This window comes from Chiloscyllium plagiosum, unplaced genomic scaffold (genome assembly GCF_037043375.1).
Source record: "Chiloscyllium plagiosum isolate Xiang-an unplaced genomic scaffold, Cpla_swu_hap1 HiC_scaffold_23, whole genome shotgun sequence".
Lineage (NCBI taxonomy): Eukaryota > Metazoa > Chordata > Chondrichthyes > Orectolobiformes > Hemiscylliidae > Chiloscyllium > Chiloscyllium plagiosum.
In genome coordinates, this window is record NW_028270161.1 from 52,146,722 (window position 1) to 52,169,971 (window position 23,250).

At 42.7% G+C, this 23,250-nt stretch overlaps 1 protein-coding gene across 4 annotated transcripts in view; it reads left to right on the forward strand.

Annotated features, from left to right (window-relative positions):
• The window catches only part of pde3a (phosphodiesterase 3A, cGMP-inhibited), a 494,444-nt gene that overhangs the window by 234,283 nt on the left and 236,911 nt on the right, over window positions 1-23,250 (forward strand). For 3 of the 4 annotated variants that reach the window (XR_006315047.2, XM_043713454.2, XM_087999675.1), the window contains exon 2: window positions 6,802-6,852. The exons of the other annotated variant lie outside the window; for it this stretch is intronic. Coding sequence is in view for 2 of the 3 variants with exons in the window: in XM_043713454.2 (XP_043569389.1) it covers window positions 6,802-6,852 (51 nt within the window). In the remaining variant the exon portion in view is untranslated. The remainder of the gene's footprint in view (window positions 1-6,801; window positions 6,853-23,250) is intronic. 4 annotated transcript variants of the gene reach the window in all.

Consider the following 23,250-nt stretch of genomic DNA (forward strand, 5'->3'; position numbering starts at 1 on the left):
AGCAGAGGAAGAAAAACAAACTCCTCTCGCATTTTTCCTGAAGGAAAAAGAAATGTTCTTTTGATAGTTTGCTGGTCACTGCTGCTGGAATGTGTTCACATTCAGTGTGCCATGGGATGGAGGTAGATTAAGCAATTGCAGTTAATAAGGTTTAGTTGCAATTCTGGAGAAGTTAAAGCACAAAGATTTGCAAAGCACAGAGGAAATTCTTACATCACTGGTGGGTACATCACACTCTAGAGATATGAACACAAAATCAGAACTATTGAGCCAGTGCATTACTAACTGAGTAATTATTCATTTATTTAAGGTCATGGGCAGGAGGTTTAGAGGGGTTGTAAGGAAAAATATTTTCACCCAGGAGGTGTTGAGTATCTGAAATTTGCTGCCTGGAAGGATAATAGAGGTAGAAGCCATCACAATAACATTTAAGCAGTATTTTGAAGATCACTTGAAGCAGCGTAGCATCTTCGACCAGCTAAGTGCTGGAAGTGGAACTAGGGTAAATATGCACTTGATGACTGGTATGGACATGATGGAGGTAAAAACAATGACTGCAGATGCTGGAAACCAGAGTCTAGATTAGAGTGGTGCTGGAAAAGCACAGCAGTTCAGGCAGCATCCGAGGAGCAGGGAAATTGACGTTTCGGGCAAAAAACCCATCAAAAGCCGTTGGTATTCCTGATGAAGGGCTTTTGCCCGAACGTCAATTTTATTACTCCTCGGATGCTGCCTGAACTGCTGTGCTTTTCCAGCACCACTCTGATCATGGACATGATGGACCAAAGGGCCTCTTTCAATGCTGTAGAATCTTTAGAATAAGATGTCAAACTGAGGTGTCATCTGCTCTCTCACAACTGTAACAAATAGTCCGCTGTGTCTATTCAATAAAATCTTGACCAATCTGTTTATTCTCTTAATTCTTTTTTGTGACCTATACCCCATAACCTTGAACTCCTTTGCTCATCGACAATCTGTCTAATTTAGCCTTGAATATCTTCAATGCCCAATCCTCCATTGTTGTCTGTGGAAGAAAATTCCAATGGCTAACATATCTCCAAGAGAAGAAATTACTTTTCATCGCCATCTGACATGAGCGACCCAATTGTCGGTTCAACCCACAAGAAAGAGCATTCCTTAGCATTTGCTCCATCAAACCTCTCATAATCATAGATGTTCCAATAAGATCACTAGTGGTAGAATCTATCTCAATTATGCCCAATCTTTCCTTGTAAGACAGACTGCTTCATTCGACAAATCAGCCAAGTGAGGCTTCTTTGAACTGCTTCAAACACAAGTAGGTCAGACCTAAGGAGATGCTCTTTTTTGTGTGTTGAGTCCACAATTCAGTTTGGGGGTCTCATGTCAGATGGTTGATGAAGAGGAATTTCTTCTCTTGGAGGTAAACAAGTGGTCTCTCAGTTATGCTAAGGAGAGGAAATGACCTAGTGGTATTGTCGCTAGACTATTAAATCCAGCAATCCAATGTTCTGGAAACCCAGGTTCAAATTCCACTACAGCAGATGGTAGAATTTGAATTCAATAAAAACAAAATCTGGAATTAAGAGTCTAATGATGACTGTGAATCCATTGTTGATTGTCAGTAAAAGCCCATCTGGTTCACTAATGTCCTTTTAGGGAAAGAAATTGCTATCCTCACCTGGTCTGGTGTACATGTGACTCCAGATCCACAGCAATATGGTTGACTCTTCACTGCCCTCTGGGTGATTAGATTGAGCAATAAATGCTGGCCTAGCCAGTGACGCTCAAATTCCATGAATGAATTTTAAAAAAACTAAAACTTCCGTACTCAATCCTCCTTAAAATACCACTTGCCTTCCTCTTTTTTACTTGTTCATGGTTTATGGGTGTTGCTGTCAAGATCAGCATTAGTTGCTCATCCATAATTGCCCACAGAGCAGTTAAGAGACCCACATTGCTGTGGCTCTGGAGTTAAAAGCAGTCCAGACTAGGTAAAGATGGCAAATTTCCTTCCTAAAAGACATTAGTGAACCAAATAAGTTTTAATGTCAATCAACAGTTGCCTTTAGACTTTTTTTTTGTTGAAATTAGAATTGCCTTGCTATGGTGGGATTTCCACCCAAAATGTTAGTCTGAACTTCTGGAATACTAGTCCAGTGACAATTACACCTCACCAAAGTCTCCCCCCACATACTAGCTTTTTGTGATTCATTGTCAGATCTCTCTGTTCCACAGCATTCTGCATTCTCCCTCCATGTATTAGTTTGCTTTCCTACTTTTCTTTGCAAAGTGAATAGTCTCATATTTTGCCACGCCTGCCAAATTGTAGTCCACTTACCTGGCCTACCTTTATCCCTGAACAGCCTCTCTGTATCCTCCTCACAACTTGCTTCCTCCATTTCTTTGTATCATCAACAAATCTAACTACAACAGAGTTGGCCCTCAACCAAGTCAGTTTTAAATATTTTAAGCAGGTTTTAAGCAGTGCTGATTGTTGTTTGCTGACCTGAAAGAACATTCATTTATCCTGTCTCTGTTTCCTGAAGCTGCAATTCAGTTTGGGCTCCCATGTCAGATGATGGCAAAAAAGGAATTAGCGAAAACTCTCTTTGGACTTAAATATTACTCCCAACACAAGAAGTTCTTACTTTCTGCCCTAACCACTTGTATGATGCCTTATCAAATACCTTTTGGAAATGCAAGTACCCTGTATCTACTGACTCCCCTTTTATTCACCTTGTTTTTAGCTCCTCAAAGAGCGACAACAAATTTGTCGAACATGATTTTTCTTTAACAAAACCATATTGACTTTGTTTGACTGTATTGTGATTTTTGAAATGTCCTGCTATCGCCTATTAATAATTGCTTCTCTCATTTTCCCCTTGACAGGTGTAGGTCTAATTGATCAAAGCTTCCTGCCTTCACTGTCCCTCATTTTTCTTTTGAACACTGGTGTTACGTTTGGTGATTTTCCAGTGCACTGAGACTTATCTGGAGTCTAAGGAATTCCAGAAGATTACAACCAATGTATCACATATCCTTGCAGTCACTTCCTGTAAAGCCAGAGGAATGGGCCATCAGGTGCAGGAGACCCGTCAGCCTTTAGACACATTTGTTTCCTCGTGACCTTTTCCCGAGTGATCGTAATTGTTTTAAGATCCTCTATCCCTTGTGCGCTCCCCAATTTTCTAACATTCTTGAGATATTTTTGTGAGTTTTATGAAGTCTGATGCAAAATATTTATTTAAAGTCTCCACCATTTTGCTCTTTTCCCTTTCCTACATTACTTGATCGGTCTCACATTCTAAGGGACAAACTCACACGTCTGTTATTTTTTTTTCATTTCTTATACTTACAGAAACTTTTATTCCAATTTTTAAATATTTCTTGCTAGTTTTACTTCATATACCAACTTTGCCCTCTTTGAGACATCCTTTACTGTCTACAGTTTCTACTACCATTAGCCCCACGACTAACTTTTGCAGCATTGTACATCTTTCTATTTAACTAGGAATAATCCCCAACAGCCTTGGTTAGCCACATTCACACAGTTTTTTTTTCTCAATGTAATTTGTGTTGTGAGTGATGAGGCATCTCCTTAAATATCGGCCACTCCTCAACCATCTTATCTTATCATTTTTCCCATTTTCCCAGTGGCTCAGTGTTAGCATGGCTGCCTCATAGCATCAGGGACCGGGTCCAATTCCAGCCTCAGGCAACTGCATGCATGGAGTTTGCACATTCTCCCTGTGTCTGCTTGGGTTTCGTTCGGGTGCTCCAGTTTCCTCCCACAGTCTAAAGATGGACAGGTTAGGTGGATTGGCCATGCTGGGTTGCCCATCGTGTCTGTGGATGTATAGACCATGTGGATTAGCCAGTGGAATTTGCAGGATTAGAGGGGTGGAGTGGGTCTGAGTGGAGTGCTCTTCAAGGTGTCAGTGTGGACTCGATGGGCCAAATGGCCTGTTTCCACACTGTAGGGATTCTAAATATCTATTCTATTTCAACCAGTGCTATCTTCCTATCCTTAAAATTGCTTAAGATCAGTTTCAAATCTCAAATTAAATCTGAAATTCTAACATTTTATGATCAGTCTTAATTAAAGGATTCATTTATATGTGTTCATTAATTAACACCTGTCTCATTACAAATAAAAACTCAAGTTTAAAGTGGCCTATTTCCTGGTTGGTCTCAGAATATATTTCTTATTTATTAGAGACAGTCTGTCTGGTTTAAAACTTAAGCAAAACCTGGCAGTTAACTGTCAATCAGCATTATTTGGTGCTTTTGCCAATCAGAAACCACTTCCCAATGAATCAATGTAGGAGAAATGTTGGTTTACCCCTTGAATTGGAATTCTTGTGAATTGTCCTGATGAGTGGAGGATGAAAAGTTTCAACAAACTGCGTTCTTTTTTCAGTAATATTCAAGTTCTGTACCACCAAACAGCGACTTGCATTGTTGTTCTTGGATCTGAACAGAAGTTCCATGAATCCTGGTCACTTTTATCAATTTGATTTGTCAGTTTACATAAAGAGTAAAGCCTTTCTTACAGGCTTCCATTATTCTTTGATTACATTTTGGCCTACAGTGTAGGTGCTGTCAAGGGGCCTAGAATTGACTCTTACCAATTGCTTATTTCCATTCCTATTCCTTATCTCCACTCAAAGACATTCTAGATTTTGTTCCTCTGAATCCAGATTATTTCTCATCCCTGCACTGAATATTCCTTTATTACCAGAGCAACTTCACCACCCAGAATTTCACCACCCTTTACTCCCAGAATGTCAATGCCCTTCAATATTTGATCACTCTGCAGCCAAGCCTCAGTAATGTTTATCGTGTCGTTAAGATTGTCATCAATTTCATGGTGCTGTTTTAAATAAGATATCTTACAGTGTCTTGGCAAATATTTATGCCTCAATTAACATTCCTGGGAAAAATAACACCTTATCTGGTCTCATATTTCATTGCATCTTTTGTGGAGCCTCATTGTGTACCAAATGCTGCCGTGCTCCCTACATTGCCTCATCCACTGTATGTCTAAAAGTACTTCATTGCTGCAAAGTGCTTTAAGATGTCTTGAGGTCATGAATGGTATTATATAACTAAATCTTTCTTTCTAACTTATTTCCTAATGCCTGCTCCTGTGCCTTTTATTGCTAATCTTTTCTAGGAATCCTCATTGGGCTCACTAAATTGAAAGGGATCTGGCCTTGCAATAAATTCCAGATTAGTGTCCAGGCTGTTTGACAAAAGCATTAGTCCACACATCGGAAAGATCTACATCAGGGTAGGTGTTTTATAGCGTTGTTTCTGGGACAAGTTAGGCTGGAGTGAAAAGATTTATGTTGAGAATAATGGGCGACTGACAGTGATCATGATGACAAGGCTGTAATCTCATCAAATCATTGAGATGATGATGTTGTAAGTAGCCTTTATCTGACCCCAACCTTCGAAATAAAATTACAAACTGACATTGCTGCAGGATATTATTTTTGTAAGATCTGTACGGCAAAGTTCAGAATACAGTGTGTGCAGGATAAATTCATTCTAATTTACCAGGCAGCTGCATAAACAAGGCACACTGTTGTCTGCTGCACACCTTTTCGCTTGTCGTGATATCCAAACAGAGCCATTAATGACTGTCGTTCAAACATCGCAGCATTATTAAATTCCATTTGCAATTATAATGGGCAAACCATCAAAGAGCTGATTTTCCTCTCACTCCTTGTAAGTATTTGGCACACAGAGGATCTGTTGGTTACAACAGAGCTTTCCGGTTACTGGTATCCACCAACATGGGGACATTCTGCTGTAATCATGGACTGAATATGTAGTCAGCTCTTCTGGCATTCTCTTGCTTACCTTAATCCAGGTGTAGATCTGTTTGCTTCAAATGGGTTTGCATTTCGAATGAAATAGTAGATTGAAGAATGTCACTTGAATTTCCATCATGGCTTCTTGACAGAGATGCTTTCTAGGAGACGTGTTGCATTTTCTATTGTCTCAGGCATGGAGGGCAGCAGAAACGCTTGCCTCTGAAATTCCCAACCAACCTGGTTGCATACATTCTCTTGGCCGCCCAATCAACTTAAAGTCGTGTTGTGAATTCTGCTCCAGGATCCTGCTCCACAACTACCCGGATGGAGGAGCAGCACTCTGAAAGCCAGTATTTTCAAATAAACCTGTTGGACTATAACCTGGTGTTGTGTGATTTTTAACTTGGATGTGCAATGGCTGTGTTAAATACAAATGTGCAATAGTTTAGCTGTGACCTCACCAGTCCATTGAAGGAGTGTTTAGGGTGATAGCTTTTTGTGTATAGAAGCATACCATTTTTATTTAAAAAAGGATTTAAAAAAGGATAATGCCAGTTGTCACATGCTGATATAAATACTGTGGTATCTGGAAAGTAAGGCTTCTTTTTTCTGTTGTGGCTTTATGCTTAATGGAGTAGTGTTGACTCTTGGGCATACTGATTAACTTCCATTCTGTGTGAGTCCAAATCCCCACATCTATTGACATAAATATAGGAGGCATTGTAAGTAATTGCATCATCTAATGATGAAGTTAATGAAAACTAAGCAAAAAACCCTTAAAATTCAAAAGGTAGCACTCAAGAAATATGAAGAGGTGCCTTTGGTAAAGCAACTATTATTGTGATCCCAGGTTCTAGTCTAAATTTGTAAGATCTATACGACTGGTAATTGCACCCCTGAGAGTCTAAGATAATGTGTCAGTGACAGTGAAATATGTGTGAAATTGACAGTGTTCTTTTCCTGTTGATAAATGTTATTTTTTATTTTGTTCTTTCAGATCCTGTCACACTCTGAGTGGGATCATAAGCGTGGCTACAGAGGATCACAGGTCAGTATCCATAACAAATTGTCCATCAAGAAAGGAAATATTGTAAACGACTTTTGCTTCCATTTCACTCCAGGTGGGACAAGTAATTCAGAAATAAGTCCACCTTTGAGGACAATCTTTTTTTATTTTCAAGTTGTGCTAACTTTTCATGTTACAATATGTTTCTTTTTCTCACCTTGGTGCCTTGGCTAACTCTTAAATGCGGTAGCAATACTGTAACAGTACTGCTCTACTGGAATCAGTCAACACCAGGTTATAGAACAACAGGTTCATTTGGAAGCACTAGTTTTCAGAGCAGGGCTCCTTCATTAGGTGCAGTCCAACACTGGTACCTCTACACTAATGGAATCAGTAATAAGCAGGAAATATATTGTCGCTTGCTCGAAATTGTAATAGCTGGAGAGTTTTTGGTTTTGTTTAGTTTCCATACTGAATGGGAGCGACAAGCCCCTTCAGTTATCTTCTCACTCCTGTCTCATTCGATCTCTTCATGTATTGGGAAAAGGTGGAAGAGTTGACCTGAATTATGATTTGAGAAATGATAGTCAGTTGACTTCTAAGTGTCTTTTGTTCAAACTGTCAAGTGTGACTCTGCTCTAGATTAATGCCTTGCCAGTGATTTGCTATTGTTGGTAGCATCGCTAATTATTTGGAGCAATTTTAAAAGATAGCATGTCTCTCTCGTGTTTGAAATTCTCGAGAACAACCCATAATGAATGTTCCACAACTTCCTCCAGTGGATTTCATTTGGATTAAAAAAGTAGATTGTGGAATTTTGATATATTTGTGTTATGTGGGGCTGCAGTTATTATTTAGAACTGAGGAGTGATCTGATATTTACTGCCCCATCTAGCATGCCAGTCTGTATTTACAAAATTGTTGCTCCCATGTAAATTGGAGCATATGAAGGAGTCTCATCTTAATATCTCACCTCTGAGAAATGTTTCATCTTGTAAAGGTGTATTCAAGACTTGACAGTAGACAGGGTGACAGTAGACTGGTTCCATACTCTGTGCCTGTCACCTCAGTCACAGTTATGCCCTTACCTGCCTACTGATAGTTAAAAAAGGTATGCAAACATTTGGCTTTTCTAAGATCTCAGAAAAAGTCAGTTTAAAATGCTAGCAAATTTAACTATTGATTGTCCAAAACAATATAAACTCTCAGCAAATTAATACAGTTGTCCTTTGCCACTTTATCAAAAAGAACCATGCACAGATCTAAATTTCACAAATAGTGAACCTGGAAACTTATACAAACAATGCAGTTCTGATCTAGCCATCATCAAATTTGTGAACTTCACCGTCCTGAATGATTGGAGCTGGACGGTCATGACAACACTATTACCTGCAGCTTCTCCTCCAAGCCCATTGTAATGACTAGGACATAAATCTCTGTTCTCTCATTGTCGAGGAGCTCCCTATCCGACAGCATTGTGTGGCCGTCTTCACCAACAGCTCAAAAAGGTGGCCCACAACTACCTTCTTTAGAGTAACTCAGTATGGGCAATAAATGAGGTTGTAAATTCATTCTCCGAGGCCGATGTGGTTTCGTGCAGGCGTTTCGTCACCTCGTTAGGTGACATCCTCAGTGCGTCTTCTATACGGTGTTGGTAGTCTGTCCCACCTGCTATTTGTGTGTCTCTGTGTTTTGTTACTTCCAGTTCTGTAGCTGAGTGGTTTGTCTCTGGTGTCCGGTTCAATGTGTTTATTGACTGAATTCTGGTTGGAGTGCTGCCTCAAGGATTTCTCTCACGTGTCTCTGTTTTGCCTGTGTTACGATGGTTACATTGTCCCAGTTGAATTTGTGTCCTTTGTTGTCTGTGTGGGTGGAAACGAGAGAGTACTGGTCGTGTCTGGCAGTGACAAGCTGACGTTCGTGCACGAGCATGGTCAGTTTTCTTCCTGTTTGTCCTATGTCGCATTTCTCAATAAACACGTTGAACTAGACCCCATATACAAACCACTCAGACAGAACTGGAGGTTCCAAAAAAACAGAAACATAAATACCAGGCAGGACAGACCACCAACACCGCATCGAAGATGCACTGACAATGTCACCTAAAGAGGTGACAAAATGTCTGCAGAAAACCACAGCAACTCAGCGAATGAATCTATGACTTCATCCTCAACCTGAGATACAAATCTCTGCAAAGACTTTAAATGGATGTTGCGCTGGCAAGTGATGCTCACATCCCACTAAATAATTTTTTTTAACGTTTGGTTCTGAGGTGATGTGGAGGTGCCGGCGCTGAACGGGGGTGGATATAGTCGGAAGTCACATGACACTAGGTTAGAGTCCAACAGGTTTATTTGAGATCACAAGCTTTCAGAGCGCTGCTCCTTCAGCAGGTGAACTTCAGAGCTCTCTGAAAGAATTCAAATAGACCTATTGGTCTATAACCTGGTGCCCATGTGACTTCAGAGGTGGTAAACACATCATCACATTTAAAATATTTAATACTGTCTCTGCTGTTGGAGGAGCAGCATTTTTCTTTAGCTCCCAAGTTCATCCTGTGGCCTCACAGCAACAGTCGCAGTCCAACTTTTCCAAGGTAGATCTCTGATATCACTTACCCAAGTAAAACTGTCCACAAACTTTATCTAACATTTGGAGGGTGACTGGATAGCTATCCTGCACAAGAGACCATTATTACGAGTGAGGCAGTGACAAATGAGCAGTCTCGCTGAGGAGGGACCACTTTGAGATAATGCTGCTGCCACTGGTCGACTTTTCTCATCAGCTTGTTCAGAAATGATATAACATACTTCTGGGGCCAATGGGACTTGAACCCAGGACTCCTGGCTCAGAGATAGATCCTCATCTCTAATCTTTTGAACAAAACTAGAATCAGGTTAGGCAACCCCTGACATCCTCTTTTCTATGTTGAGTCTAAGGGCCTGTCCAATTAGCAATGGTAGATAATAAGCCAGTACCGATATTTAACAAAAAGAGGCCCTTCCCTGTAATTTACTGAATGGAAGCAATAGATAGAAGTTACCTCAACCAGTTAGGCATAATTATAAAGGCAATCATGACATATGTTTCCATCGAGACCTCATGATCGACTGCTTCTTCTCCAGCCCAAGTCTTGTGTAACATCTTCAGTTTTGTATGCAGTTCAGCATAATGGAACTGTAGTAAAACACCCTGACTCTTAAATTCCATTCTCCTTGAAAGAAACAACAGCATTTCATTTGCCTTTCTAACCAGTTGCTCTACCTGTGTACTTACATTGGCATAGCCGACTGCATTTTTGTAGATCACTGTGTAACATTGCCTGCCGAACTGGGAATATAAAGCCTCCCCATTTACTCATCAAGCTTTTGCTGAGCATATGGTAGTATTCACTCATCTCCTAACTGAACAAATACTGGTATAAAATATAATAAGGTGTATCACGTTTGTTTCATGGTCATTACCGAAGTGCTGGTTTATTGTTGGAAGGAATTGCAAAGTAGTGTTGGCAATGTCTGAAGAAGGGTGACTGGGCTTCAACCATTAGCACTGTTTTGTGTCTACCTGCTGAGTTTCTCCAGCAATGTCAGTTTTTGTTTGCGTCAGAACTCCAGCATCCGCAGTTTGCTGTTTTATTATCTTGGAGAAGTCTTCTTTGCATTGCGTTCTGGTGATTAGCTTTGGCTCAGTGGTAGCATTCTTGCTCATGAGCTTGGGTTCAAGGATCACTCAACTAGACTTGAGCCAATACCTTCGGCCTGTGTTTCACTTTTCGGCTGGAAGGGGGTTGTATGTTGGATAAGATGTTAAGCCGAGCATCCAACTATCCTTTCAGGTGGACGTGAAGGATCCTACAGGGAAAAACTGGGAGTTCTCAGGATCCCAGCCAACACTTGTTGCTCAGCCAACACTCACAGTGGATGATCTGGTCATTTATTTAACTGCTGTTTGTGGAGGTCACTTTGCACAATGTAGTCTGCTACATGGCAACACTGACTACTATTTGAAAGTATTTAATTGGCTGTAAAGCACTTTTGGGCATCACAGGGTTGTGAAATGTACTACATAAGCAAGTTCTTTCTTTCCTTCCTTGTAAGAATATTTTTCTTCCTTTTGGGTTTGGCATGGTTTTTGTCTATAACTTCTTGCGTTGATAGTGTTACCATTTTCTTGTGCTTCATGTCTCGTGGGGGAGGGAGGGGGAAGTAAGAAGGCATTTCTGCTTTCCACAATGAAACTGGATATTTCCACATGGATGTTTTGTGTTGCGTTTGTACAGCTGCTGAGTACAGAACCTAAGCTCACACTGATGAAGCAATGTCACTGAGGTGTTAGGCCAAGGTGCTGTCTAAAGGTGGCTTTAACAGATTTTTCAACATGATGCAAAGAGATGTAGAACCTTTGTCTGTGGTATCCCAGCCAACATTCACCTTTCAATCATCATCACCACTTCATAATCAGATTAATTGCATTTCTGCGTCCCTATGGATGTAGCTACATACAAAATTAATAGCTGTGTTTTACTGACATTGCTTGAAGAGTATTTTGTTTTTTGTTAATCCCGTGTCATGCTTTGGTCCAGGAGAAAGTGAGGACTGCAGATGCTGGAGATCAGAGTGGAGAGTGTGGTGCTGGAAAAGCGCAGCAGGTCAGGCAGCACCCGAGAAGCAGGAGAATCGACATTTCGGGCTTAATTCCTGATGAAGGGCTTATGCCCGAAATGCCAATTTACATGTTTTGATTTGAAATTCTATGTAAGCCTTGGTTTTATATTTCTGTAGTACAGGACATATGTTTCTTTTTTATCCCCACTTCTCTCTGCCTCTCACTTTTGTAGTTTGTCCCAGGAGTCAACTGACTTGGGAAGATGGTGGCACAGTGGTAATCTCTTGGCATTGTAAACCAAATACCCTGACGAATGCTCTCAACTCCCACACAGAGCAGAAAGTGACATTTCAGTTCAGTTAATAAGTGTAGGATGCAAGGCTAGTCTCTACAATGACCATAATTACCAACAGTTATTGTAGAAACCCATCTGGTTCACTAATGGCCTTTCGGGAGGGAAATCTGCCATCCTTGTGTGGTTTTGCCTACATGCGATTCCAGACACTCAACAATGTGGTTGACTGTTAATTGCTATTTAAAATGGTAAAGTAAATGCATAGCTGAATGGGCCATACATACTAACCTTGAATGTGATTCCCATACTCCATTAAACAATAAAGGAGAATAACATTAGAAGTAATTTGATCAAGGTCAACCCAACCAAGACAAGATGTAATACTGAAGAAGTTTAGTGTTCCCTTTATATGAGGTGCACCAATTTTCCACTGAAGGCGGTGATTAGAACTTTAGCATATAAGTGAAGCTCCTAACTAATTTAGACAGAGTAGCCTAAATGAGCAGAGGTGAAAACGTGTTGCTGGAAAAGCGCAGCAGGTCAGGTAGCATCCAAGGAGCAAGAAACGTCGATTCTCCTGCTCCTTGCATGCTGCCTGACCTGCTGCGCTTTTCCAGCAACACATTTTCAGCTCTGATCTCCAGCATCTGCAGTCCTCACTTTCTCCTAAATGAGCAGAGGCCCCTTCCAACTCCATTTTATTTAATCCTCTCTCTTTTTCCCTACCCTTCCCTTTCCTTGTTGTTCCACTGCCCCTGGTGAGCAGTGCTGGTAATTCCTTAATTGTTTTCCTGGAGATGTGGCTCATTTGATGGGGGTTTATTGCAAAATAACAATGCAGGGGCCTCACTCATATTCAATTGATGTTGAGGAAAGACACTCAGCCACCAATCACACAGGAGTCAGCGAACAGAGTACCATAAAAATTGCAGGCTGGCTGCAATTGAGAGCTCGAGACTTGCGTGTGACATAGACAGTCACTGTGGCACTGGCTATGCCAGGCAATCAATGGGCGAGCACCAACATGCATAATAATCAGAGAAATGATGTGTATGTCCCTTTCTGTGTGGTCGCTGTGGTTTGAAACCGTATGTTCCTGCTGTGCAGACTGGGGTGCCTCACCTGGCTCAGTATTCGACATTGACTTCACCAATTTCCAAATCCCCCCTCCACCCCCACCTCATCCCAGATCCAATCCTCCAACTCTGCACTGCCCTCTTCACCTGACCTGTCCTACCTATCCATCTTCATTCCCACATATCCACTCCACCCTCCCCACTGACCTACCACAATTACCTCCTACCTGTGTCCACCTATTGCTATCCCACCTACCTTATCTCCCTCCCCATTTATCTCTCAGACCCCTTCCCCCACCCCACATTCCTGATGAAAGGCTTATGCCTGAAACATTGCCTCTCCTGCTCCTCGACTGCAGCCTGACTTGCTATGCTATTCCAGCGCCACAATTACTTTTACTTAGTATTGTGGCTTCCAAACATACTGTTGGGGTCAAAGTGGGAATTTCCTATGGTATCTGATCAGATTAGATTACTTATGGTGTGGAAACAGGCCCTTCAGCCAAACACCGACCCTCCGAAGAGCAACCCACCCAGACCCATTCCCCTACATTTACCCCTTCACCTAACACTATGTGCAATTGAGCATGGCCAATTCACCTGACCTGCACATCTTTGGAATGTGGGAGGACACCGGAGCACCCGGAGGAAACCCACACAGACACGGGGAGAATGTGCAAACTCCACACCAACAGTTGCCCAGGTGGGAATTCAACCCAAGTCTCTGGCGCTGTGAGGCAACAGTGCTAACCACTGTGCCACCGTGCCACCCGAGCAATTTTCAGTGCCAGAATTCAATTAGCAGAGGATGGTTTTGATCCATCGACCTCAGGGTTATGGGCCCAGCGCGCTTCCGCTGCGCCATCTCTGCAGATGTCCCATTCTTTCCACATCAGGAGGCTTACTTAAGCTCAAAACAAAACAAATGTCAAATCCTGTTTAAAGTTGAAGAATCTAAGTCCCTCCACTGTAAACTTGCTGCCTGCAACTTGTGGCTCAGTGGTTAGCACTGTCACCTCACAGCGCCGGGGACCAGGGTTCGATTCAAACCTTGAGCGACTGTTTATGTGGAGATTGTACATTCTCCCTGTGGTTTGTATGGATTTCCTCCAGGTGCTGTTGTTTCCTGTCACAGTCCAAAAACATACGGGCTGGCCAAATAGCTCTGGGAATGTAGGGTTATCGGGGTAGGGTTTGGGTGGGATGCTCTTCAGAGGATCAGTGTAGACTCGATGGGCCAAATGGCCTGTTTCCACACTGTAGGGATTCTATGATTACCAGCTGAAGTAAGCTCTCATATGCTGATTCTTATTTTTATCCTAACCCTATCACAATGGTAAAGAAAAGCATTAATTGGGAAGCAACAGATATCTGACTGAATTGCAGCAATTTCAAAGCACTTTTAAAATTATCTGAAATTAAAGCCTGTTAACATGTTTAGCAAGAAAAGCCTTCTGAATATTTGTGGACTGTTAAACTTTACCTAGGCCCCAAGGAGCAATTTGTACCATTATCAACCTTACAATTGATAAACTTCATGTTCTTCACAGTTCGGATTGGTATGATTTTTCAAAAAGCATCAGCTCAATGTAAGTACAGGTAGACAACCCTTTATCCGAAATACCGAAATCTGAAAAGCTCTGAAATCGGAAGGCTTTCTCGTGAAGATATTTTCTCATTAGCATGGTTGTTTGGCGTGCAAACAGTTAACCCAACTCCACACCCACTCGATGCGTGTCAGTCAGATGCGACGTGGGTGGGCGTGGCCGAGCATTGGCAGACTTCAATTCTGTCTCAGGGCCCGTAGTGAGTCTGGTGTTTTTTTTTTAAAATTCACCACCAATCTGTCACTTCTTCCGAAATTCGAAAAATTCCGAATTCCGAAAACCAGCTGCCCCAAGCGTTTGGATAAAGGATTGTGTACCCTGTACTAGACAATGAACATTTATAACAAGAGAGAATTAAATCCTATCCAGACCCATCATTAACATCCTGGAGGTTGCAATTGATGAGAAACTGAATGGAATCAGTCTTTTACATGCAGTGGTTACAGGAGTAGGCCAACGTCTATGAATTCTGTAGCAATTAACTCAATTCCTGACTCCCGAAAGCCTATCCATCATTTATAGCACACTTGTTAGGAAAGTGATGAAAGATTTTCCATTTTCCTGAATGAGTTAACTGTGAGCAACACTCACAAAGCCCAGATCATCCTAAACAAAGTAGCTTGCTTGATTAACACTTTTATCAAGCCATCTGCCACCTTAAATATTTGCTCTCTCCACTGCCAACATACAGTGTGCACTGTCACAAGATGCACTGTGGTGACCCATGGAGCTTCCTTCAATACTACCTTTAGCTTGGCATGAAAAGTTGCAACAAACAATTGTGCCACTCAAGTGACAATGACTGTCTCCAAAAACAGACAATCTAGCCATCATCCCTTAACATTCAATGCTGTTCCATCACTGAAATTTCCACTACCAACATCCTGATGGTTACCATTGACCAGAAACTGAACTGGACTAGTCTTAAAAATGCAATTGGTGCAAAAGCAGGTCAGAAGTTAGGAATACTGCAACAAATAACTCAGGTCTTGACTTCTATCCACAAGTAAAGTAATTTATCAATATAAAAATATAACATCTCATGCCAGCTGCATGTTAAAGTATTTTCTCTGTGGAATATGATTCAGAGAAAATATACTTGAGCTGTATTAAACACATGTGAGCTGTATGGGGCGGCACGGTGACTCAGAGGATTCTATGATTGTCTGGATGAGCACATGTCCAAGAAGCTTGACACCATCTTGGAATGAATGCCCCTTTGTATGACGTATGAGAAGGTGGTTGGAGCACATGGTCTCCATTATCAGTCTTTGCCGGCTCTTCACTGGCCTCTCCAAAAGGGAAGTTGCTTCACAACTCAGTTTTGAAGGAGAGTCCCCTTATTCCGTAACCATGCTGCATGGTTTGAGACACCACCTGCTGGTGGAAACTGTCTTCTGAGATTGACATCACAGTGAGGGATTAGTGGGACAGATCAAGGGGACTGCTGCTTATGGCGTGAAGTAAACTTTGCAGCATGAAGTGATCAAATCTTGCTAGTCATGGATCTGCTCCTTTAATCTGACAAATCATTAAGTCCAGACAAGGAAATGAAAACTGGGTTAATTATAGATAGTGCGGACCGCCTGGGCTGTGAGAAGTTTGATCAAATCCCGACAAATCTTTGCTCGTTGTTGACGAGATGAAGTTTTTGTGAACACCTGGCAGACAACACCATCGTATTTTTGCAATTGGAAACATTGGTAACCATCAGTGAAGGCAGCAACCATGCTTCAGTGATCACAAGAAAAAAGTAGACAAGTGGCATGTGATTCACGAAGCTGCTGTGACAATGATGTCGGAGCACAGGAAGATACTTTCTGGCTCAGTTACTTCCAACATCTGTGGGGCGTATTGTAGATCTGTGCCAATCGCGTCACAGTAGCCTTGAGACATCTTGCAGTAAATACTCTATAGCCTCTTTAAAGTGAGAGCACAAGGAAGCTAATCAGTTCCACAAGCGTAAGGAATGCAAAATCCTTCCGAGCTTCATGTGAGACGCATTTGTCCCACTGCTGGAGCGACAAGGTTGCTATTATCTATTGACTAAATTCATTTGAGCGTGCACATGCAAAGAAATAAAGATTGATTTATGCCATTGTTCTCGAGGTGTGCTACCTGTGGCTGAGGTGAGGAGGGGCAAGGGGATTGAACATTGTGTACGCAGCTTGGCGATGAATACAATTTAGAGACTGACCATCCACACTCCCAGAAAAGTACATTCCAGATGAATCAAGCACATTTTGTGCTTTTGCGTCTGACAGTACAGGGCAAAGAAAGGTTTCCTCTGAAACTGCGTGCTGAAAAGGGCTATTCATGAAAGTGCACTTGTGTACGATAGCTTTAAGTTTGGTTTCTCCCTCAGATTTCACACTTTACCAAGTAGCCATCAACCAAGGTTAGGGTTATGACTTGGACGAGTGCTTAACTTGGACATGAGCAACCCTGAGGTGCCTGGCAGCGGCTTGACCATTTTGGGGTTCACTGTCGCTGACCTGTCGTGGAACAAGGGAGAGAAAGAACTTTCTCCCCTTTAGCTGCTGAAATGCTCATGAAACCGTGGGAGCGCACAGCTCTCAAATGATTTGTGAGAAAGCAAGTTTTATTGCCTCAGTGAAGCGACACAGCCAATTAGAGCTCAAGTGAAAAGAATGAACCTTTATCACTTCTCAAGCAGTTTGTGAGCCACTTAACAGCTGTAAATGTCAAAATTAGTAGTCCAGCAGTAGAATGTGTGTTTGTTGGAAAACATTTCTGAATATTTGCTTGTTTCCCCTTCAGCCGTATTCTTTCTCTTATTCTTTTGTCGTTGGCAAAGCCAAAATTTGTTACCCTTGAATGGTGTACGTTTTTAGGCCATTTCAGGAGGCAATTGAGAGTCAATTGCATTGCTGTTGGTCTGGAGTCACATACAGGCCAGACTAGGTGATGCCCCAATAAAGAATTAGTGAGCTAGCTGTTGTTACATTTTTACAATCAATGATATTTTTGCAGCACCATTCAATTCCAGATTTTTGATTCTTAAAGGAACCTGCTCCAGGTGTCAGGATCCTCTGCTGCATGGCAGACATTACCCCAACAACCTGGACTGTATTGCCACTGTTGTGGGTTCATTTGCCCCTCAGAGAGGCAAGGAGAGAAAGACAGGCCTTGTGAGGGATGGAAGTGGCTGGCACAGTTATTACTGTTGGTGCTGGTCCTGGAGAAGATAAGCTGCTGCTGGACACTGCCCCAGCCAGCAGGGGCACGAGGGCCTGGGCAGAGGGCAGCTCCAGACTGATGGTGCTTCTTCAGGTGCACTAGCGCCAGGGATTAGATTCCATACATTATGGAAACAGGCCCTCCGGCCCAACAAGTCCACACCAACCCTCCGAAGAGTAACCCACCCAGACCCCTAACCTATATTTATCCCTGACTAATGCACCCAACACTATGGGCAATTCACCTGACCTGCACATCTTTGGATTGTGGGAGGAAACCGGAGCACCCAAAGGAAACCTACAAAGACATGGGGAGAATGTGCAAACTCCACACAGACAGTTGCCCGAGGTGGGAATCGAACCCGGGTCCGTGGCGTTGTGAGGCACCAGTGCTAACCACTGAGCCACTGTGCTGCCAAAATTTCACAATTTCCTTTGGGAATAGTGTGCGGTAAGGTGGAAATGAAACCAGAACCACACAAGGGCCAAAACACCACACCATCTATCACTGACTAGCTTTCTGGAATAAAATCACCTTTGGAACCTCATGAGAAATGTCAAACCCTTCCGCCTCTGTCACATCGAGCCAAATACAGTGGGTTATTCTCAGTTGTCGGAGAAAGTGAGGTCTGCAGATGCTGGAGATCAGAGCTGAAAATGTGTTGCTGGTAAAGCACAGCAGGTCAGGCAGCATCCAAGGAACAGGAGAATCGACGTTTCGGGCATAAGCCCTTCATCAGGAATCCAGTGAAAACTGCTGTAGAATGTCGCACGCTCCTGCTCCATCTTAAAACACAAAAATAAACCAAACCATTGACTATAAAGGCAGAAAAAGAAAGATATAAAGAAAACGTGTTCAAATTTACAGTCCTCCTTGTTTAGTGCTTTGCCATGGGCTGTGGTCCCGCTAGCTCATGACCCTAGTGGCCCTTAGAGTAAAGGGAAAACCTTTTAGAACGGAGATAAGGAGAGTGGTGAATCTATGGAATTCATTGCCACAGAAGGCTGTGGAGACCACGTCACTGAGTGAAATTAAGACTGAGATAGGTTCTTGAGTATCAAGGCGATAAGGGTTATGGGGAGAAAGTGAAAGAATAGGTGTGGGAAACTTTTCAGGCATGATTGAATGGCAGAGCAGACTCAATAGGGCTGAATGGCCTAATTTCTGCTCCTATGTCTTATAGCCAGGCACAAGTCTCCCTCACCTTTACAAATCCTCACTGGACCTCGCCAATGCAGACGTTTGACTCCGCTGCTACCATGAGTCCACCTCAGGCCCGCATTCTGTGCCAGTATCCATTGTTGGAGGCACATGAATAATAGCATGACTTCACTTAGGCCTCAAGTATTTATAAGTAAGGGTTCAACCTCCAGTTCCCAGGTCTGCCAAGGAAATTAGACCCCAAATAATTTCATTGGCCAGTGGACTGAGCACTTGATTATAAAATATCAACAAGGAGTGGCGGCCATTTTCCTTGCAGCTTCGCATGTCGTGCTTCGGTGTCAAAGGGGTGCCTGCCCACAGTGGAACGGGATTGAGGACAGGATTCCAAATAAGGAGACAATTTTACTATTTGTTGTTGGGCAAAAACACAATACTATATTACAATTAAAAAGCTCTTGCCATGGAATGAGAAGAATATCTGAGCAATGGCAGGTTAATTAGCTTTCTCTTTCATGCCCACTCAAGTACCACAGTACTTCCTCACATGTGCTTTCTGTGTTCTTCTGTGGAGCTTCTTGATTAAATTGTACTTGATGCAATAATTGACCCCAAAAAGACCAATAGACAGATTGTTAATCAACAGTTCTTGACACATATCTTGTCTAAGGATTCTTTCCAGAAATACAGTAGATTTTCAATGAAACATTAAGTATCACTGTGGTGACAGCATGTCACTCCTGTTCTTTCAATTGTGAGCATGGCTTCTTTGCTCAGTTGCAGCTGCTCCCTTCATGAATTAATGGGCTTTAAGGCTTATGATAGGTTCCTGGGAACACAGGCAGTTTCTGAATTGATAGATGTGCATTTGCATTACAGAAGCTGTTGCATTTTCTACTCTTCTCCCTTTGGTCTGGCAAGATTTTTGTTTCAAACAGGTAGCCTTGGTCCCAAGACTGGAGACTGTGCTGTCAGCTACCTTGGCCCTGAGCTTTGGAATTTTCTCCTTAAACCCCTCAGCTTGTCCAGCTTCCCTCCTTTCAAGATGCTCCTTGAAACCTACATCTTTGACCGAGGTCACAGGTCCAACTTTCTCATGAGGGTCAATGTCAACCTTGATCTCATAAAACTGTCAACTGCCTTAGGACATCTTAAAGACACTACATGAATACATGCTATGTTGTAGCCAACCTTGCTGCAGAAGCTATACTCTTCCAGTGCTATCACCTCACAAAAGACCCCCACCAAAGTGGCCAATTGTAATTCCACTTAGATTTAAATTTAGACTTTATCATCACTTCTGGTATTCTGCTCACTGGAGATAGTGTGACCTGACTATAATTGAGGGTTCAGTTAGCACAGCGTGCATCATGCTAGAGCTGTTGAATATGCTTTTTATTTTGCAATGATGTAATAACTTGAGAAAGAAAAATGGAGAAGACTGCAAATTCAGAATATATCAACAAAAGGTACTTTTAAGAAATTATGAATGTTTCCTGCAATAAAGAGTTCAGATTGAACAGAATAATCCCAAGCAGTGAAGCATTTTGGAGCTCTTTAGTATGAATATCTCTGACAATATTCATTCAAACAAGAATCCTCTTTTCGTGTTTTGAATGAACTCCAGCTATGTTTCCAGATTCCAGCTTTAAACATTTTGGGTGACAAAACCTAATCTCTCTGCTATGGTGTTTCTTAGATCAATTTAACACAACTTGATAAATGCATAGAATTAGCAGAGTCTAGATTATAATGTCAAACACTAAAATAAATTAAATTACTGCGCTGAGCAATTGAGCCAAAAAGCATAGATAGATACATTTGTAGGGAAGTTAGACAAACGCATGAAAGAGTGGATGCAAGAACAGGCAAGAGAATAACACAAAGTGGCATGTACATTTAGAGACCTCATTGGGCTGAATGGCTACACTGTGTTTGAAGGATCTGAACAGGAGGATGTACTAACTCAGTGAGATGGGAGCAAGCTCCTATGGAGCACCATTAATGCCATGAGCAAGTTAGGCTGAATGGCCTGTTTCTTTGCTGTGCATTTGGTGTAATTCTGTGTCGAGATGCCATCATTTTGTAAATTAGTGCTGGCTTATACAAACCCATGATATGGCGAATGCATCTTTTACATCAGGCGAACAGGGTGGCTGATTTAAAAGGGTGGAAATGAACTGCGTTTGCTTGAAGTGGTTAGAATGTGAATTAGAAAGAGCTTGCAAATGAATTGCCATCTCATCTTTTTTGATGTCGTTGGTGAATGTAGAAGGGTAGGGCAGGGCTCCTGAAGGACTCCATGTTCTTCTTCAAATATTGTCACGCGATCTTTACAAAGCTGGTTGGGTAGATAGTACCTCAGTCAATGCCTTCAAAACAAAGCCAACAACTAAAGATTTATGACACAGGCAGCCGAAGAATAAGATACTCTTTTTGGATCTGAGGACTGTTTAAAAAAAAGGTTATAATGAGTTTGCCGTTGCCCTCAAGCATTCCCTCGCACTGAACACTGTCACTGCATTTTTCTTCTGGGATTTTCCAATGCCAGTAGGGGTAGCCTGGTGGCTCAGTGGTTAGCACTGTTGCCTCACAGCACCAGAGACTGGGGTTCGATTCCACCCTCTGTCTGTGTGGAGTTTGCACATTCTCCCTGTGTCGGTGAAGGTTTCCTCTGGGTGCTTTGGATTCCTCCCATAGTCCAAAAATGTGCAAGCTAGATGGATTGGCCCTGCTAAATTGGGCGGCACGGTGGCACAGTGGTTAGCACTGCTGCCTCACAGCGCCAGAGACCCGGGTTCAATTCCCGCCTCAGGCGACTCTCTGTGTGGAGTTTGCACATTCTCCCCGTGTCTGCGTGGGTTTCCTCCGGGTGCTCCGGTTTCCTCCCACAATCCAAAAATGTGCAGGTTAGGTGAATTGACCATGCTAAATTGTCCATAGTGTTAGGTGAAGAGGTAAATGTAGGAGTATGGGTCTGGGTGCTATACGCTTCGGCGGGTCGGTGTGGACTTGTTGGGCCGAAGGGCCTGTTTCCACACTGTAAGTAATCTAATCTAATCTAATCTAAATTGCCCATAGTGTGCAGGGTGGGTGGGTTAGCCAAGGGAAATGCAGGGTTGCAAGGGTAGGGGCATGGTTTTGGGTGGGATGTTTTTCGGAGGGTTGGTGTGGATTGTAGGGATTCTATGAATGCTAACTGTGAAGGGAATGGACCATGTACTGTCCCTTGGGAATGTCCATGGGAGTAGAGTGGAAGACAGTCCATTTTTGTGACACTAGCTGCTATATGATAAGTTTAAGAGGGATGTGCTGGCATAGGGGTAATGTCATAGTTTATTGGGTTAGCACTGGCTTTTTACTTTCAAGTCAAGTGCTTCAAATTGATCAATGTGCACCTCCCTATTGTGTCATACCTGTTAAAACTGGATCTGGACCACAGAGAGCGAATTTGACTGGCCTCTAATGCACTATTTAGGCAAATTGATCAATATTGAACTGAAGGATATTGATGGAGTAGAGTGGAATGAGCTTTTCTCTTCAAGTAGTTCTATATTATCCAACTTCAGGAGTTCTTGATGCTGATATTTACCTTACTAGTTCACCTGAGAAAGGCAACGGATTTCAAACCCCTCTAGTTCCTGACTAGCTATTCAGCAGAACCCCACCCCGTCTCACATATCGACTGGCCCCTCTTCCCGCGACAAACCCTCCACGTGCACCCAACCACTGCTCCCCTCCGAGCGCCACCACACGATCCAGACACCCAGTGCTACTCCATCATAGATATCGGACCGATTCCTCCACCCAGACACAGACACCTTCCAGCTCTCAACTGCCAGCCTCTGACCCACCCTGCCCTCTCACCCAGTCACCTGCTATCTGGCCTCACCTACCGGTCACACTGCTCATGCACCCGTGGACCTGCCTTTCTACTCCCTCACCCCACCTGCCAATGTACCTTCTACCCATCTGGCAACCCTAGCCCCCGGCCCAGCTGCCACTGTGCCATCTCCCATTGACCATACACACTTGCCTTCTCTCAGTATCTTGGGGTCTTTAAAACATTGCACTGACTGGAATATGGAAGTTATTGCTGTAAAAAGCAACAAAGGCCGGATCCAGAATAGGCTGGACTGGGAAGCCTGTCTATAGAAATCATTGACAGGTAAGGGGGTGATCAAATGGATCTGTTCCAACACAAATGGGCCTTTGGACTGTTCTGAGAATGGAAGTTTCAATATACATTTGCATCTAGACCAACCACTCCCACTCCTACCTCCCACTCTCTGTCTCACTCTTGTTCCCACTCTTGATTCTGCTCCCACTCTCAGTCTCTCACTCTCACACCCACTCCACTCTCACTCTCGTTCTCAGTCTCACTCTCACTCCACTCTGACTCCCATTCTTGCTCTCACTTTCTCACTCTCACTCTCACTCCCATTCCCACTCTCCCTCTCACTCTCGTTCTTGCTCTCACTCTCACTCCCATTCC